General features: G+C 42.0%; 1 protein-coding gene across 1 annotated transcript in view; it reads left to right on the forward strand.

The window, feature by feature from the left end:
- The first annotated feature begins 10,092 nt into the window (after nt 1-10,092).
- The window catches only part of LOC138357133 (uncharacterized), a 30,220-nt gene continuing 20,099 nt past the window's right edge, over nt 10,093-20,213 (forward strand). The window contains exon 1 of the mRNA XM_069313780.1: nt 10,093-10,261. Within this exon, the coding sequence (XP_069169881.1) occupies nt 10,093-10,261 (169 nt within the window). The remainder of the gene's footprint in view (nt 10,262-20,213) is intronic.

Consider the following 20,213-nt stretch of genomic DNA (forward strand, 5'->3'; position numbering starts at 1 on the left):
TCTCAGATTGGCGAGACGTTACAAGTGAAGTCCCGCAGGGGTCAGTCCTTGGCCTATATTGTTTCTGATATATGTAAATGATCTCCCAGAGTGTATAGATTAGTTTCTCTCAATGTTTGCTGATGATGCAAAAATTATGAAGAGGACTGAAACAGAGGATCATAGTAGGCAACAAATGGCTGTTGAAGTTCAACCTGAGTAAATGCAAAGTAATGAAACTAGGGAGTGGAAACAAGCGGCCAGACCCAGGATACAGAGTAGGAGATGAAGTACTTAATGAAACGGACAGAGAGAAAGATGTAGGAGTTAATATCACACCAAACCTGTCTCCTGAAACCCACATAAAAATAATAACGTCTGCGGCATATACGAGGCTGGCTAACATCAGAACAGCGTTCAGGAACCTCCTGTGTAAGGAATCATTCAAAATCTTGTATACCACATATGTAAGACCAATCCTGGAGTATGTGGCCCCAGCATGGAGCCCGACCTTGTGAAGCACAAGACGAAGCTGGAAAAAGTTCAAAGGTATGCCATTGGACTAGTCCCAGAACTAAGAGGCATGAGTTACGAGAAAAGGCTGCGGGAAATGCACCTTACGACACTGGAAGACATAAGAGTAAGGGGAGACATGATCACTACCTACAAAATCCTCAAGGGAATCGACTGGGTAAACAACATGATGGAATACATAACGCAGAAGTGTAAGGAGGTATCAGACAAGTTTATCTCAGTCCAAAAGGGAAAAAATGAAATGCAGATGAGAAACCCATGGTTTAATCAGAGATGAAAGCCAGCAAAGCACCTAAGTAAAAGCACGTGGAAAAACTATAGTAATAACAGGACACTTGAGAACAGAGAAGGATACCAGAGTGCCAGGAATGAATACGTCAGGTTGAGAAGAGAGGCAAAAAGACAATACGAAAACGATATAGCAAGCAAGCAAAAACTCAACCTATGTTGCTGCACAGATACATCAGGAGAAAAACAACAATGAAGGAACAGGTAATGAAACTGAGGATAGGGACAGAAAGATTCACTACAAACGATAAGGAAGTGTGTGAGAAACTCAATAAGAATTTCCAGGAGGTCTTCACATTAGAGCAATGAGAATTTTCAGAGATAAGAGAAGGAAAATTTAACAACGCACCACTAGAGGCGCTTGGGATTACCAATGGGGATGTAAGAAAGCTTTTGATTCAGTTTGATGTGACAAACGCTATTGACCCAGGATGAAATATCACCATGGATACTAAAGGAAGGAGCGAAAGCACTGTGCCTGCCACTCTCCATGGTGTATAAAAAATCACTTCTAACAGGTAAACTGCCAAACATTTGGAAGACAGCCAATGTAGTCTTGATAAACAAGAAAGGGGATAGATAAGAGGCACTGAACTACAGGCCAGTGTCCCTAACTTGCATAACATTCAAGTTGATGGAGATATTTGTGTGAAAAAAGTCCTTCGTCATCCTTCGAGAAAAAACGTCCAGCACGCATATTGGTCTCTGTCTATCTTCATCTGTTTTGATTCTCATAATTTTTGCATCATTAGCAAATATTGAGAGGAATGAGTCTTTACCCTCTGAAAGGTCGTTTACATATATTAGAATCAGGATGAGTCCAAGAATAGAGCCTTGTGAAACCCCGCTGGTGACATCTCGCCAGTCTGTTGCCTCCCACCTCCCAATTACTCACTGTTTCCTGTTGCTTAGATACTCCCTTATCCACTGGACCACCTTACCTTTTACTCTTGCCTGTTGCTCCAACTTTTCTAACAGTCTTTTGTGTGGTACTGTGTCAAAGGCTTTCTGACAGTCATTGAAAATGCAGTCTGCCCACTCTTCTCTTTCTTGCCTAATTTGTGTTGTCCATGTGAGGCACGATTTTCCATCTCTTAACCCATGCTGGTGGTGTGTTACAAAGCTATTTCTCTCCAGAAGCTCTACGAGCCTTTTCCTCACGATCTTCTCCATCACCTTGCATGATATACAAGTTAGGGAAACTGGCCTTTAGTTCAGTGCCTCTTGCCTATCAACCTTTTTGTATATTGGGACTACATTAGCTGTCTTCCAACCATCCGGAAGGTCTCCCGTTTCCAGTGATCTGTTATACACCATATAGAGTGGCACACTTAGTGCCTCTGCACCTTCTCTCCAAATCCATGGTGAGATTCTGTCAGGCCCAACAGCCTTTGTCACATTCAGTTCCAACAGATTCCTTTTGACCTCCTCATTGATGAGGTCAAATTCCTCCAAAGTTGCTTTGTTTGTCCCTCATTTAGTGCAGGGACCTCTCCTTGTTCCATTGTGAAGACCTCCTGGAATCTCTTGTTGTGTTTTTCACACACCTCCTTCTTGTTCTCTGTGTATCTGTTCTCTCCTTTTCTCAGTTTCATCACTTATTCCTTTACTGCTGTTTTTCTCCTGATGTGGGTGAGAAGCAGTTTTGGTTGGGTTTTAGATTTACTCGCAATGTCATTTTCATACTGTCTCTCTGCTTCTCTCCCCACTCTGAGGTATTCATTTCTGGCCCTCGAGTATCTCTCCCTGCTCTCTGATGTTCTGTTGTTCCTGTACTTACTCCATGTTCTTTTGCTCAGTTACTTCAATGTTGCTCATTCCTGATTGAACCATGGATTCTTCTGTTGCTTCTCAATTTGGGGGGGGGGGGGGGGGGGGAGGCGGTCGGCGGGATAAACCTGTTTGCAGCTTCCTGGCACATCTGGGTGATTTAATACATCATATCCTGTACAGTCTTTTCTCTGAGTTCTGTTTCCCATGGTATTTCCAGTAGGAAATTCCTCATCTCGTCATATTTTCCTCTTCGGTAATATAGTCTTTTTATTTCCAATCCCATCCTTTATATATATATATATATATATATATATATATATATATATATATATATATATATATATATATATATATATATATATATATATATATATATATATATATATATATGTCGTACCTAGTAGCCAGAATGCACTTCTCAGCCTACTATGCAAGGCCCGATTTGCCTAATAAGCCAAGTTTTCATGAATTAATTGTTTTTCGACTACCTAACCTACCTAACCTAACCTAACCTAACTTTTTCGGCTACCTAACCTAACCTAGCCTATAAAGATAGGTTAGGTTAGGTTAGGTACAGTTGGTTAGGTTCGGTCATATATCTACGTTAATTTTAACTCCAATAAAAAGAAATTGCCCTCATACATAATGAAATGGGTAGCTTTATCATTTCATGAGAAAAAAATTAGAGAAAATATATTAATTCATGAAAACTTGGCTTATTAGGCAAATCGGGCCTTGCATAGTAGGCCGAGAAGTGCGTTCTGGCTATTAGGTACGACATATATATATATATATATATATATATATATATATATATATATATATATATATATATATATATATAGTTACATATCTGATTTTATACAAAAAATGAACATTAAGAGGACACAAGAAAAAGTTCGCTTCCTAGAGGCTGTAGATTTCCTCGAACTCCTCCGACGCCGGGCAGGAACCGAGGATGCAGCGGGCATTTCCCCTCTGGATCGCGACACTGAGGCGCTGAAAGAGAAAACTTGCTGCTCTAGGGTCTCTTGTGGTGTCAATGAGCTTGGAACCAAGATCCTTAAGAAACCTTCTTGCACTCTCACCCCATGGGCCTAGGGTCTCAGACCCTATTGGAACGAAATTGTACCTTTGATCTAATTGCCTGTACTTGACTGACTTTTGTTTTTCTCTGTGTGTCGCTGCGGCTCCTGCCGTGCCGGCAGAGAGGGTGATGTATGTCGGTGCCAGGGTGGATACGCAAGTATAGTCCCATGCTAACTGCCTGCCACCCTTCCACGGACGCAGTGTGATTCCGTCTGGTCGGCCGGCAAAGCTAACAGAGTCACGGTTCAGTAGGTTGCGGGGCTCTCTCTCCGCTGGACACTGAGCAGAGGCAAGGCTTCTTTTAATGATGTCGTTGACTTCGTCGTGTCTAGTGTGCCAACCACCCGATTTTCCACAGTGCAGGCCATGCAATCCATATTCGTCAGCATCTGCCTATATATATATATATATATATATATATATATATATATATATATATATATATATATATATATATATATATATATATATATATATATATATATATATATATATATTGGTGTATACTGGCAGCAGGTTTTCTTTCAAACATGTTTCATTGAATATGACCGCATATTCTGTATTTATTATTTTCTGGTTTAGGGCTTCTATCCCTCTAACTATTTTCTTAGCATCAGGGCTTAATTGAAATAGGAGTTCTCCAAAACTCATTTTCGTACTTTTAAGGTGAAGAAAAGAAGTGATTTACTATAGAGTGTATTACACTTATTTGTATAATTTGCACGACGTTTCGAACCTCCATGGTTCATTCTCAAGTGAACAGATCTTACAATACTAGTTGATTTTATACCCGCATTAGGTCAGGTGATAATACAATGAAGGTGAAAACACGGGGGGATACATAAGGGATAAACATAGGGGCTGCAGAAGGCTTATTGGCCCATACGAGGCATCTCCTATCTAAACACAAAGATTAATCCAGTGTAATTGGCCTGTTATGTTGGACATTGTCTTCTGTGTTGGCATCGATATGTTCTTGTCTTGTCCTTACTCTCATGGTGGGTAGAGTAAATAGTTCCGTGATTTGGGTGTTCATGGTAGGTCGCTCTATTCTTATGATACTGGACAGAGTATACAGAGACGAGAGCACCCCCAAATTAGACATACCTGAGCCTACCATGAACACCCAAATCACGGAACTATTTACTCTACCCACCATGAGAGTAAGGACAAGACAAGAACATATCGATGCCAACACAGAAGACAATGTCCAACATAACAGGCCAATTACACTGGATTAATCTTTGTGTTTAGATAGGAGATGCCTCGTATGGGCCAATAAGCCTTCTGCAGCCCCTATGTTTATCCCTTATGTATCCCCCAATGTTTTCACCTTCATTGTATTATCACCTGACCTAATGCGGGTATAAAATCAACTAGTATTGTAAGATCTGTTCACTTGAGAATGAAGCATGGAGGTTCGAAACGTCGTGCAAATTATACAAATAAGTGTAATACACTCTATAGTAAATCACTTCTTTTCTTCACCTTAAAAGTACGAAAATGAGTTTTGGAGAACTCCTATTTCAATTAAGCCCTGATGCTAAGAAAATAGTTAGAGGGATAGAAGCCCTAAACCAGAAAATAATAAATACAGAATATGCGGTCATATTCAATGAAACATATATATTTATGTTATATATATATATATATCAGTTATATATATATATATATATATATATATATATATATATATATATATATATATGTCGTACCTAATAGCCAGAACGCACTTCTCAGCCTACTATTCAAGGCCCGATTTGCCTAATAAGCCAAGTTTTCATGAATTAATGTTTTTTCGTCTACCTAACCTACCTAACCTAACCTAGCTTTTTTGGCTACCTAACCTTACCTTACCTATAAATATAGGTTAGGTTAGGTTAGGTAGGGTTGGTTAGGTTCGGTCATATATCTACGTTAATTTTAACTCCAATAAAAAAAAATTGACCTCATACATAGAGAAAAGGGTTGCTTTATCATTTCATCAGAAAAAAATTATAGTAAATATATTAATTCATGAAAACTTGGCTTATTAGGCAAATCGGGCCTTGAATAGTAGGCTGAGAAGTGAGTTCTGGCTACTAGGTACGACATATATATATATATATATATATATATATATATATATATATATATATATATATATATATATATATATATATATATATATATATATATATAGATATGTCATACCTAGTAGCCAGAACGCACTTCTCGGCCAATATACATATAGATATGTATATAGATATGTATATATATACATATATATATATATATATATATATATATATATATATATATATATATACATATATATATGTATATATATACATATATATGTATATGTCAGAGCTTCTGGAGAGCTCTGACCCCACTTGAGTACCAGACATCGTGAGGGGAAGCTGCGCTCCGTGTGAGCTCCTGTCAGAGAGGAACCCCTTGGTGATATTCCTTCAAGAGAAAGGAAGTGTGCAGACGTTCCAGCTGTGGAATCGAGCTGGGAACGTTTGGTCTCAAGTCCTGAACGGCAAGGAGAGTATGTGAAGCCACACAGAGACATTTTCGTGGGCCGTGGGAGCGCCCTGGTCAGACTCCATCAGAGGGAGAGCGCCCTGCAAGAGACATTTTTGTGGTAAGCCCAAATTTAGCTAGTTTACAGTGATTGCCGGTAATTGATCGTGTGCTCAGCGATCATAGCGAATGTTTATTGATACGTTAGACATGTTTTGTGCAGGTAAGGCAGGAAGCCTAGATAAGAGGACAGAGATGAGAGAGACAGCTGGAGGGACGAGCAGCACATCCTCTCCCGTCGACAGCCTGAAGCCAACTGACCGGCAGCGGAGGACCCTCCCAGAGTGAGGACCGCTGGGCAAGGCGGAGCATGGACCAGCCCAAACGGGGGCGTCCACTCTCACATTATGAAGAGATCAGAGATATGTAAGGTGCAAACGTATTGTGTGGATTATTTCGTTTATGTGTTTAAGGGGAAACGTTTTTATTGGCGTGTCAATGGGTTGCAGGTTTGTCTGGGGGAAGAAGTTGCTGAGAAATTCGAAGCCAGCACAGAGGGAGTAGTTGATGAGACTCCAAGGTAGTGGAAAGTACTGAGCTCTGTGGGAGAGCAGCCATACAGGAAGAAAGAGAAACTCAATCTGTGAGAAGAGGAGTAATGGAATGAAGTTTCACAAGTTTTTGTGATACCAGTGGTGAAGCACCATTGTTGATCAAGGAAGACTTCATGGTGTAGCAGCCAGGAGCGCTGTGGAGGACCCTGGTAGAAGTGGTGAAGCACCACTGTTGCTCAAGGTGCAGCAGCCTGGAGGAGCTGCGGAGGACCCTGGTAGATTAACCCAGAAGAACCTGAAGATGTCAGGGTAGTGAACTTTCAGATGTGGAAGGGAAGTTCTAGTTGATTACTGGTAGGGAGTTGGTAGAGTGTTTGGTGGTCATTAGCGTGCAAGACGCAGTGAAAGGTGAGTGACTGTTTGCCATTTTTGTGCCAAGGAGTACTTATACTGAAGTATAGAGGTACAGTCGTAGGCTGGATTACCTGCAGAGACATACATATGTGTTCTAGGACTGATAGGGTGATCGATTGATCGCTGTTGCATATCAAGGAACATTTATACTAATATTTATGTTATTGCAACCATACACTGGTATTCCTTGTATGTGTTTATAGATATATATATATTCTCTTGCTGATAGTGCAACGTTGTGTTATAAGACTTGACCTACTTGAGGAGGTTGGTAGTATTAGGTGGTGAATCAGGAGATAGGATACCATTTGATAAGCAGATGATAGAGTTCTGATGGTGTTGGAGTGCATCCTGACTGAAATAGTATAGAGTGTTGGATTCATTGTTATTATTATTAATATATGTGTGTATGTATTGTGTATGTGCTTTGTACAGTAAATGTATTCAAATTTGCTGGTGTTTGCCCTTGTCCTAGTGAGGCTTCCCAGGAAGTAGGAAGGAAGGAGAGAGAGAGAAAGCACCAAGAGCCACAGCTGTGGACAGGGTAAAACGGAATAATCAATAAAACAAAGGGGATTGAGATCGTATCACATAAGGAGAGAGTGGGGAGTCACAGCGGCTCGAGTGGGTGTAAGCACATGACAACAAGGCTAAGTATTGGAGCCACATCCATTAAACGTGTGATGTTGAGCCCCTCTCCAAAAGCCAGAAGCGCGCAGGGTGATCTCCTGGTAAAGTATAAGCATTCTACCAAGTTTTGTCCATAAAGATCATAAAGAAGGATCAATGACACAACACCCAACAATGATAATAAATTGGGGGCCTGTCCGGGAGAGTGAACTGACACCCCCACACCCTGTCCAAGAGTGGATTCACACACCCCTTGTTGAAATAGATTCACTGTGTGACCGCAGGTGTATATTCTCTCTCTTGGGAAGACTCACAGGACAAGATGGATAAGGTGCAAACATTTGTGGAGTCAGGCAAGCCTGACGACTTGGAAGCTTGCACGAGGGATCAATTAAGACAAATAGCAGAAAAATGTGGCATTAGGCTGAAAGCATCTAATATAGGTGGGATGAAGGATGAGATCCTGAGGCAGTTAAGAACAAAGAGTGAAGCGGCAGAACTAGGAGCCCAGAAAGAAGCTGAAAGTGGAAAGGAGAATGATGGGCAGGATGAAGTGACATCCCAGGGATAGAGTAGGACCAGCACGAGTATCCGGAATAGGTGCTTGGAGAGATTTCAGCTAGAACTCCAGATGCAGTGTGAGGACAAGGAGAGACAATTCCAGCTGGAAATGATGAAATTGGAACTCCAGATGAAAAATGAAGCCGAGAAGGAAAAAGGAGAAAACCAGACTGGAAGTAGAAAAAGAGAAAACCAGACTGGAGGTAGAAAAAGAGAAAGCAAGACTAGAGATGGAGAAAGAAAAAGCCCAGGTCGAAAAAGAAAAAAAAAAAATTCAGATAGAATCGAATAGAACCTTGGCTGAACGGCTGAACAAAGGATTGAACATGGGTTGCCAGAGAGCACCACCCAGGTATCACACTCACCAGATGTTAGGGTTAGGGAGAAGGACATTCCCTTGCTTGTGCCCGAAGAGGCAGAGAGCTTCTTCGAGCATTTTGAGAAAGTAGCCAGTATCAAGGAGTGGCCACAGGAGGAATGGGCCCAGCTGGTCCAGTTAAGATTGACCGGTGCAGCCAGGGAGGCATACACCCAATTGTCACTGGAAGAGTGCCAGGATTATGCCACAGTAAATAGCAGCATACTGCGCTCGTTTCAACTAACCCCAGAAGCTTATAGGAAGCGCTTCAGAGAGATGGTGAAGGTTGGAGCATATACGTTTGCCGAGACAGCAAGGGATCTGGAAAGACGATTCCAGAAATGGATTGAGGCTGCCGGAGTTAGATCTTACGCTGACCTGAAGCAATTGATGGTCATGGAAAAGTTCTTAGAAATGATGCATCCCGAAACAAAGTTCAAGATCCAAGAAGCGGGGGTAAAGGAAGTGAAAGATGTCATAGATATGATTACTGAAGCATACAAGAGCTTGAGGGAGAACAGAGTGAGAAGCGAGGCGAGACGCAGCAATAGCAGACCCGGTGGAGTCTGTGGAGGAAGAAGTTTTGGGGAGCAGACCAGCTAGTTTTAAGCCCCAGGAAGGAAAGTTGCCGAGTGCCAGCTGGAGGTAAGCAGGGAAAATAAAAATGTGCAGAGGAGACAAGGGTCCAATGAATCTCCACAGAGTACGAGTAGTACGTCTGGCCCGAGGAACTCCAATACGAGTGGGCAGAGTCAGAGCCACTCGGGGGCGTATAGGAGAGATTTCTCCCAAATGAGATGCTACAAGTGCAACAGATCAGGTCACATGATGCGCGATTGTCGGCATGGCAAGAGAGTTGTGACCCTGACCACATGTGATCCCCGGAAGAAGTACGTTGATGCACAACAAGACAAACCACAGAAGGTAGATTTGATGAACGAGCGGTATAGGCCGTTCATTAGTAAAGGTTGGGTCGGCATAGAGGGTCAACCTGAGGTGGAGGTTAGTATCCTCAGGGATACTGGAGCCAATCAGAGTTTGATTCTGAGAGGCCTAATCGGAAACGATCGACTGTTAGCTGGCAGTAGGAGGATAAAGGTACATGGGTTGTTGTCTAAGAGTGACATGCCCGTGTGTGCTGTCCAGTTGAAGTCAGATTATCTGTCGGCGGAGGTGATATTGGGGGTGTGCCCCAACATACCTGTTCCAGGAGTCCAAGTGATCCTGGGGAACGACTTGTGTGGGTCCAAGGTGTTGCCAGAGCTGATAGTAGAAGCTGTGCCAGAGGAGTGCCCAGAAGGCCACGGCACGGGTGGGACGCCTGAGAGTGTGAACCTGACTGACACCCGAGGAGATGAGTCAGGAGACCGCCAAGCCATTGAGTACCCTGTCTCGGTAGTGATGAAGGCAGAGGTGGCCGACGAGGAAGACGGTGGAGAAAATGAGACGGTGTCGATTCAACAGGTAGAAGATATCGACGTAGATATAGCGTGGTTATTTAAGGAAGGTCCGGCTCAGGAAGATGAAGTCTCGGTGAGGTCAGGAGATGACGTAGCCAAAGAAGAATACTGTGAAGAGAGCGGACCTGAGTAGAGCCCAGCCTGCTGAAATTATGAGTCAAAAGGTGAATGCAACTGTGCTGAGCAGAAGTGAGGAAGGATGTGGACAGACTGACGACGGGAGTAGAGTGTCAAGTTGTCCACGAGCACAGAAGCATAGGGATAATGGAGTTAAGTTGTTTGAGATCTCAAGAGTTGACATGTTTCACAGAAAACGTGGAGGAGAGATAGTGAAGAAGAGTAATAGCCGAGAAAATGAAAGGAGAAGAGACAATATGTGTGGAGAGATGCTTACGAGCACTCTAGGAGAGGTAAAGCGACATGTACGGTCAAGTGCTGTTGGGTGTAGTACAGTGCTCGAAGAAACTTTTAGGCAACGAAGAAGAGTTGAAGGAGAAGAAATGGAGTGGTACAGAGGTGAGAAGTGTGGGAAGAGGATGATGATACAAGCATGGAGGAATAGAAGAAAGCCGAGGACTCGATGGAAGTCAAACAGGATGAGGTCTCGGATAAATGAGGAGACGAAAGGGAGGATCGTCGGTGAAGACGAGGAAGTGAAGTATGATGACGGGAGACGGAAGTATAAAGGCAGTAGATGGAAGTATGAAGACGACAGAGGAGGTGGGTGGAAACAATAAGTATAGTGGACTGATGGAGTGAAGGCGTCCAAGGAGGACAGCCTAGCCAAGATAGGTGAGCGTCTGGGTCATTTGGAGGATGACCAACACCAGGAACTAGTGGAGATCCTACGGAGGAATAAGTCGTTATTCACGGACGTGCCCAGAAGACACCGCGGAACGGTGCACAAAGTAAATATAGGGAGTACTGACCCCATCAAGCAGCACACTAACAGAGTTAACCCCGAGAAAGCAGCAGCGATGAGAGCAGAAGTACAGTATCTGCTAGATAACGACTTGGCAGAAGTTAGCGACAGTGACTGGAGTTCACCGTGCCACCTCGTGAAGAAGAGTGATGGCACATACTTGTTCTGCACCTATTACAAGAAAGTGAATGCAGTCACAGTCGCTGACTCGTTCCTGATACCACGCATAAATGATTGCATAGATCGGATTGGGAGTGCACGGTATGTCTCGAAAATAGGCCTGCTGAAGGGATACTACCAGATTCCCCTGTCCAAGGAGGCCAAGAGGATCTCAGCGTTCGTGACACCCGACGGCTTGTACTAATATAAAGTGGTGCTGTTCGGAATTAAGAATAGTGGTAGTTGTTTCCAAGAGTAATGAATCAGGTATTACAAGGTGCGACCGGATGTACAGTGTACATTGATGATATCGTAGTGTTCGCTGATTCCTGGAAGGATCACGTGGATCGACTTTTAGATTTGTTCGATCGATTGGAGAAGGCCAACATGACGATCAACTTAGCAAAAAGCGAGTTCGGGAGAGCCCGCCTGGAGTACCTTAGGTATATAGTAGGGCAAGGCGAGGTTGCTATGGTAAGAACAAAGATGGAGGCCATTGACAACTTCCCGGTGCCCAGGAGAAAGAACTGTTGAGATACTTCGGTATGATTAGATATTACCGGAAGTTCTGCGGAAATTTCTCCACCATAGCTGCTCCTATGACGAGTTTACTATCAAAGAGCAAGAAGTGGGAGTGGAATGGAACAGCACAAGAAGCATTTGAAAAGACTAAAAGACTGTTGACCGAGGCGCCTGTACTAGTGTCGCCAGATTTTGGAGCACCGTTTACGTTATTTGTAGATGCCAGTGATATAGGGGCTGGAGCTGTACTGACTCAGCAGAATGATGGAATTTACCGCCCCGTGTCCTTCTTCTCGAAGAAGTTCGTTAAACACCAGAGGTCGTACTGTAATGACCCTGATTGTAATAACTCGCCTTGTATCTATCTCGACCGCGCATTCTGCTACTACCACTGAGCTAACCGTGCAATCTCCGCTCTTTCTATGGTAATAACAGATGCTATCGATCATGTAAGATGTTAACACTCGGGCCGTCATACGAAGACGTAAACCAGTAAACAAGAGAGAGAGAGAGAGAGAGAGAGAGAGAGAGAGAGAGAGAGAGAGAGAGAGAGAGAGAGAGAGAGAGAGAGAGAGAGAGAGAGAGAGAGAGAGAGAGAGAGAGAGAGAGAGAGAGAGAGAGAGAGAGAGAGAGAGAGAGAGAGAGAGAGAGAGAGAGAGAGAGAGAGAGAGAGAGAGAGAGAGAGAGAGAGAGAGAGAGAGAGAGAGAGAGAGAGAGAGAGAGAGAGAGAGAGAGAGAGAGAGAGAGAGAGAGAGAGAGAGAGAGAGAGAGAGAGAGAGAGAGAGGGAGGAGAGAGAGAGGAGAGAGAGAGGAGAGAGAGAGGAAGAGTGAGGCAGAGCGAGAACGAGACCAAGGGAGGGAGAACGAGAGCGCGTGAGGGCGAGGGAGAGAGAGACACTAGTGAGGGAGAGTGAGACAGAAAGATAGAGATAATCGTAGTCACAACCTATCGTATGAGTTACCGAGTGACGCTGCCACCACCCTGAGTTACCGGACAGGGGACCGGAGTGAGAGTCGTAGGTCTTGCAGATGGAATAACCTACCAGGACAGGTGTAGGAAACAATTGAACGGTACAAGGATCCTGGCCTGACACTCGAATAATCCTGACCACTTGGGAACTATGGTGTACACAAGAATAAGGCGGGACACACCCAATACTAACACCTCAACACGGAAAACGAACGGGGGGAGGAGTACGGGATAATTAAGAACACTAGGTCACTGGGGCAAAGGGGACGGTAGGCCCAATATCACTAGGCAAGGAACCATTAATACACATTTAATAACACTTAATATCTGACTTTATTTGAAATAATTAAATAAGACACTCCCTAACAATATTCCCTACTAGAGGCCAAGGGTACTGAATGAGGTGCTTTAGTACAAGAGAGCCGTACTTACTCGTATGTTGTTTCACCGTTTCCGGGAGATGATGTTCCTTCCCCGAGTCCACACACACCTTCCTACTGGGCTGCGCCCACTGTACTGACTCCCCAGACCTGCTGCTCCTCAGCTGAACATGAGGGTTTTGCATTTGTTGTTTAGGGGGTTAATCCCTGAAGATTACCATGACGGCATCAATTCTGACCTCTTTGTGATTCGATGACCGTTGACCTGACTCTATGGCTAACTTGTACAGAGGTGTAACTTTTACATTGTCTGCCGCCGCCTGTCTGGCGCCTGTGGGTTGTTCATCCTCCACGTGGCCTGTTCATGCTGTTATGATGTTCATGTACTATGTACTGCTCTCTTGTTACAGTACAGTACGGTCGAGAAAAAGACTTTGGCCCTGGTGATGGCATTGAAACATTTTGAAGTGTATGTGAGTGGGGGAGGACACCCAGTGACAGTGTATACAGACCATAATCCCCTAGTTTTCCTGAGAAAAAGGAAGCATGCAAACCAGATGGATTTTATTGCTTCAAGAGTATGACCTGGTGATAACGCACATAAGGAGGCGAGACAATGTAGTAGCTAATGCGTTATCTCGAGCCTAGCCACTAGAATAATTCTCAAAAAACAAGGGGGAGGGAGTGTTATGATCCCAGGCAGCCGAAAAACGAGTCTCCCCTTTGAGAATTATTCTATCAAACCTGACCTGACTAGGAGGTCGGAGATATACAGACATGGAGATTCATATGTAAAAATAATTGGGTAAATTTTACAGAGAGTTTAAGAATATGGGCAGTGAATAAGAAAATAGATAAATGACTGGTTATGAGATGTGGATAATTTGCTGGAGGCGTGAGGCTCGCTTAGGGAGTGCTCTGACCTCACTTGAGCACCAGACATCGTGAGGGGAAGCTGTGCTCCATGTGAGCTCCAGTCAGAGAGGAACCCCTAGGTGATATTCCTTCAAGAGAAAGGAAGTGTGCAGACGTTCCAGCTGTGGAATCGAGCAGGGAACGTTTGGTCTCAAGTCCTGGACGGCAAGGAGAGTTTGTGAAGGCACCTAGAGACATTTTCGTGGGCCGTGAGAGCGCCCTGGTCAGACTCCATCAGAGGGAGAGCGCCCTGAAGGAGACATTTTTGTGGTAAGCTCAAATTTACCCAGTTTACAGTGATTGCCGGTAATTGATCGTGTGCCCAGCGATCATAGCGAATGTTTATTGATACGTTAGACATGTTTTGGTAAGGCAGGAATCCTAAATAAGAGGATGGAGATGAGAGAGACAGCTTGAGGGACGAGCAGCACGTCCTCTCCCGTCGACCGCCTGAAGCCAACTGACCGGCAGTGGAGGACCCTCCCAGAGTGAAGACCGCCGGGCAAGGCGGAGCATGGACCAGCCCAAACGGGGGAGTCCACTCTCACAGTATGAAGAGATCAGAGATATGTAAGGTGCAAACATATTGTGTGGATTATTTCGTTTATGTGTTTAAGGGGAAACGTTTTTATTGGCGTGTCAATGGGTTGCAGGTTTGTCTGGGGGAAGAAGTTGCTGAGAAATTCGAAGCCAGCACAGAGGGAGTAGTTGATGAGACTCCAAGGTAGTGGAAAGTACTGAGCTCTGTGGGAGAGCAGCCATACAGGAAGAAAGAGAAACTCAATCTGTGAGAAGAGGAGTAATGGAATGAAGTTTCACAAGTTTTTGTGATACCAGTGGTGAAGCACCATTGTTGATCAAGGAAGACTTCATGGTGTAGCAGCCAGGAGCGCTGTGGAGGACCCTGGTAGAAGTGGTGAAGCACCACTGTTGCTCAAGGTGCAGCAGCCTGGAGGAGCTGCGGAGGACCCTGGTAGATTAACCCAGAAGAACCTGAAGATGTCAGGGTAGTGAACTTTCAGATGTGGAAGGGAAGTTCTAGTTGATTACTGGTAGGGAGTTGGTAGAGTGTTTGGTGGTCATTAGCGTGCAAGACGCAGTGAAAGGTGAGTGACTGTTTGCCATTTTTGTGCCAAGGAGTACTTATACTGAAGTATAGAGTTACAGTCGTAGGCTGGATTACCTGCAGAGACATACATATGTGTTCTAGGACTGATAGAGTGATGGATTGATCATTGTTGTATATCAAGGAACATTAATACTAGTATTTATGTTATTGCAGCCATACGCTGATTTTCCTTGTATGTGTTTATAGATATATATATTCTCTTGCTGATAGTACAACATTTTGTTATAAGACTTGACCTACTTAAGGAGGTTGGTAGTATTAGGTGGTGAATCAGGAGATAGGATACCACTTGATAAGCAGATGATAGAGTTCTGATGGTGTTGGAGTGCAACCTGACTGAAATAGTATAGTGTAGGATTCATTGTTATTATTATTAAATGTGTGTATGTATTGTGTATGTGCTTTGTACAGTAAATGTATTCAAATTTGCTGGTGTTTGCCCTTGTCTTAGTGAGGCTTCCCAGGAAGTAGGAAAGAAGGAGAGAGAGAGAAAGAACCAATAGCCACAGCTGTGGACAGGGTAGAACGGAATAATCAATAAAAGAAAGGGGATTGAGATCATATCACATAAGGAGAGAGTGGGTGTGTGCACGTGACAACGAGGCTAAGTGTTGGAGCCGCATCCCCTAAACGTGTGACGTTGAGCCCCCTCTCCAAGAGCCAGAAGCGCCCAGGGTGATCTTCTGGTAAAGTATAAGCACTTTACCAAGTTTTGAGTTGGGTTGTACATAAAGAAGGATCAACAACACAACACCCAACCACGATATTGGCCCTGAGCTTTGTTGATTATTGCAAACGCCAATCGATTTGAAAGTTACAATCTCTTAAATTGAAATGGCATATCCGTTGGAATCATAGGAATGTGAGGAATCAGGACATCTTCACCTTTGAAAGGTCCTATCAAGATTGTTGTCTCTACGAAATTGCTGATTATTTTTTTTACTGCATACCGAATGCCGTTGCAAAGCTTTGTCTGGTTGATATCTCGCAACATGATAATTGGCACGCCGATTTTCAGTTGCAGTATGTGCTGTGGAATCCCTAGCAGATCGACTCAATTAAAAAATTCTGTTGAATCATTAACCACTACATCTGCTTCCACACCAATGTCGACGGACTTGTATGTGACTGCCTCGCTTTTAATGTTAGTCTAAATAATATTGTTAAGTTCTTAGACGTCTTTGTTCTTGGCCGCAAGAATAGCTCGTTCACTTAGCCAATCGTGCTACTTATAATTGGTTTGAATATTTGAAAATACTTTTTCAACCAATTCTTCTTTTGACGTCACTAAATTACAAAAGTTATGAGGCAATGAAATTCGACCTGAAGTCAGATCAACCGGCATGTTTCCGTTTCCAATTTCTAAAAATTAATTTGAGAATATCTCAGCTAATGGATCGTTTTGCAGCTGGACACGCACATTTGTAGTTAATTTTAATGTCTTTACGTGGCGCAACAAAGTAGAGTATTTCAGGCAAGGGTTTATTTCGTCCGCTGGTGTCGATTAAGAAATTACAGATAATGTTTGCATGAAATCTCCTGTAAACAATATTATTGCATTCCTATATGGTTTGATGCTTCCACGCAAATGTTGCTATGATTGATCAGGAGCCTCGTGCAATTTTTTGTAGTCCATTGTGCATTTTTCCCAAACAATAAGTTTGCATTTCTGCAATACTTTTCCCATGCCGGATGCTTTGGAAATGTTGCACGTGGGAGTTTCAATGAGTTGCATGTTCAATGGCAATTTCAAAGTCGAATGAACAGTTCTTCCACCTGGTAGCAATATCTTAGCTATTCAATATGATGTAAGAGCTAAGGCTATGCCAATTTGGGGTCGAATTGCTGCCAGAATCAATCTAATTAGGAAGGTTTTACCAGTTCCTCCTGGCGCATCTAAGAAAATTTCTCCAATCCCATTATTGGCAGTTTGACATTTTTGATCGTAAATGCTTTTTTGTTCAAGCGTTAGCTTAGGAATATTTGATTGCACATATGACAACAGATCACCCGTGTTGTAATTTTGTTCACGACGCAATTCTACAACGAACGAAGCAGCAGCAGATCGATTCAGTGATGGCATTCCTAATTGAACCATCCACCTCCACCGTCCCCTTGGCCTCCCTACCGTCTCCCACTCCCCCATTCCCTCGTCTCCTCTACCATTACCCCCTCCCCTGTCCCCTCGTGTTCCTCACCATCCCCCCACTTCCCTGTTCTCTTGTCCTACCCACCATTCTCCATTCCCCTGTCTCCTAGTCCCCTACCATCCCCAACTTCCCCACCCCTTGTCCTCCCCACCATTACCCCCTCCCATGTCCCCTCGCCCTCCCCAGCATCCCCCCACTCCCATCCCCTCGTCCTCTCCACCATTTCCAACTCTCTCGTTCGATGCATTCCCAAATGATCTGATGAGCCCATCAAAAAATTGGGGATCTCAAATGATCTGATGTTCCTATCACTGAAATATAAGAAAAACAGTTTAAAAAAAAATAAAAAAAAATAAAAAAATAAACTGGACTCACAAAATGAACGATATGGTAAACAACACAGCTAAATTCCAACGCAATGTAAAAAAAAAATAACTAAATCAAAATAAAATAAATCGAAATCTATGAAAATTTAATTTGTCAATGCAATCGGAAACACTGAAATGGAATTGTAACACGTATAGTATAGCGTGTTTTGCTCCTACATGCAACAGATGGCTCTGTTTCTTGAAAAAAGGATGTTTATACCTGTTACAGGTGTGGCATCTATACTTATACTTACAAAATGAACAGTATGGTAGACAACACAGCTCAATTCCAACACAATGTCACACAAAATAATTAAATCAAAATGATAATAAACCGAAACCTATGAAAATTTAATTTACAAATGCAATCAGCAACATTGAAATGGAATCGTAACATATTTAGTAGTGTGTGTTGCTATTACATGCAAAAGATGGCGCCGTTTAAAAAAAACATGTTATTACCTGTCACAGATGTGGTATCTATATTGTAGGTATATAAAAACATGCCCGTTTTCGACCTGAATGTTGTGTAAAAATTTCAAAGCAATTGGACAAGAATTTTCAGAGATTACATCGTATGTTGCTCTTATGGCCAACGGGTGGCACTGAATTAAAAAAAAAAACATGTTTTTCCCTGTCACAGGTGAGGCATGCATATCGTAGGTATATAAAAACATGCGCCAATTCGAATGCAACGTTGTGTCAAAATTTCATAGCAATCGGTAAAGAGGTTTCATAGATTTCTATCACATGAAAAACAAAACTTTATGAAAAAAGCATGTTTTTCCCATCACAGACGTAACATCTATAAATTATGTATATAAAAACCCGCTGGAATGCGAAGGGAATGTTGTGTGAAAATTTCAAAGCAATCGGTGAGGAACTTTCGGAGATTAGCGATTTTGACCAAACGAACATTTACATTTTTATTTATATAGATATTATTATTACATTATATTAAGAACATAAATTATTGATTTAGTTATGTTAGTTTAGGTTAGATTAAGAAAGGTTAGGTTAAGTAGGGTTGGTTAGGTTCGGTCATCTAACTATGTTACTTTTATCTCAAATTTAACAAAAATTAGCTCATACATAATGAAATGAACAGCTTTAACATTTCATAAGAAAAAAAATTTAAAAATATTGAAATTCTGGAAAACTTGGCTTATTAGGCAAATCGGTCCTTGCATAGTAGGCCAAGTACTGCATTCTGGTTACTAGGTACAATATATATATATATATGTATATATATATATATATATATATATATATATATATGTATATATATATATATATATATATATATATATATATATATATATATATATATATATATATATATATATATATACATATATATTGTACCTAGTAGCCAGAACGTCGTACTCGGCCTGCTATGCAAGGCCCGATTTGCCTAATAAGCCAAGTTTTCCTGAATTAATATATTTTCTGTAATTTTTTCTTATGAAATGATAAAGCTACCCATTTCATTATGTATGAGGTCAATTTTTTTTTATTGGAGTTAAAATTAACGTAGATATATGACCGAATCTAACTAACCCTACCTAACCTAACCTAACCTATCTTTATAGGTTAGGTTAGGTTAGGTAGCCGAAAAAGTTAGGTTAGGTTAGGTTAGGTAGGTTAGGTAGTCGAATAACAATTAATTCATGAAAACTTGGCTTATTAGGCAAATCGGGCCTTGCATAGTAGGCTGAGAAGTGCGTTCTGGCTACTAGGTACGACATATATATATATATATATATATATATATATATATATATATATATATATATATATATATATATATATATATATATATATATATATATATATATATGTCGTACCTAGTAGCCAGAACTCACTTCTCAGCCTACTATTCAAGGCCCGATTTGCCTAATAAGCCAAGTTTTCCTGAATTATTATATTTACTATAATTTTTTTCTTATGAAATGATAAAGCAATCCTTTTCTCTATGTATGAGGTCAATTTTTTTTTATTGGAGTTAAAATTAACGTAGATATATGACCGAACCTAACCAACCCTACCTAACCTAACCTAACCTATATTTTTAGGTAAGGTTAGGTTAGGTAGCCAAAAAAAGCTAGGTTAGGTTAGGTTAGGTAGGTTAGGTAGACGAAAAAACATTAATTCATGAAAACTTGGCTTATTAGGCAAATCGGGCCTTGAATAGTAGGCTGAGAAGTGCGTTCTGGCTATTAGGTACGACATATATATATATATATATATATATATATATATATATATATATATATATATATATATATATATATATATATATATATATATATATACTCGGTATATAGTATATAGTATACTATATACTTGTGCAGACCTGACAACAGTCAAAAACGCCCAGATGGAGTCACCCTGCAGCCGTGGAGGGAAGGTAAACAGGTCGTGTGGGACGACACGTGTGCATCCACATTGGCTGATACCTATCTACCTTACAGCGCAGCTGAGGGAGGCGACGCGGCCACCTTCAGGGAGACCCAGAAAACTAACAAGTACAGGGACCTAGAACGT

Source organism: Procambarus clarkii, chromosome 76, assembly GCF_040958095.1.
Source record: "Procambarus clarkii isolate CNS0578487 chromosome 76, FALCON_Pclarkii_2.0, whole genome shotgun sequence".
Lineage (NCBI taxonomy): Eukaryota > Metazoa > Arthropoda > Malacostraca > Decapoda > Cambaridae > Procambarus > Procambarus clarkii.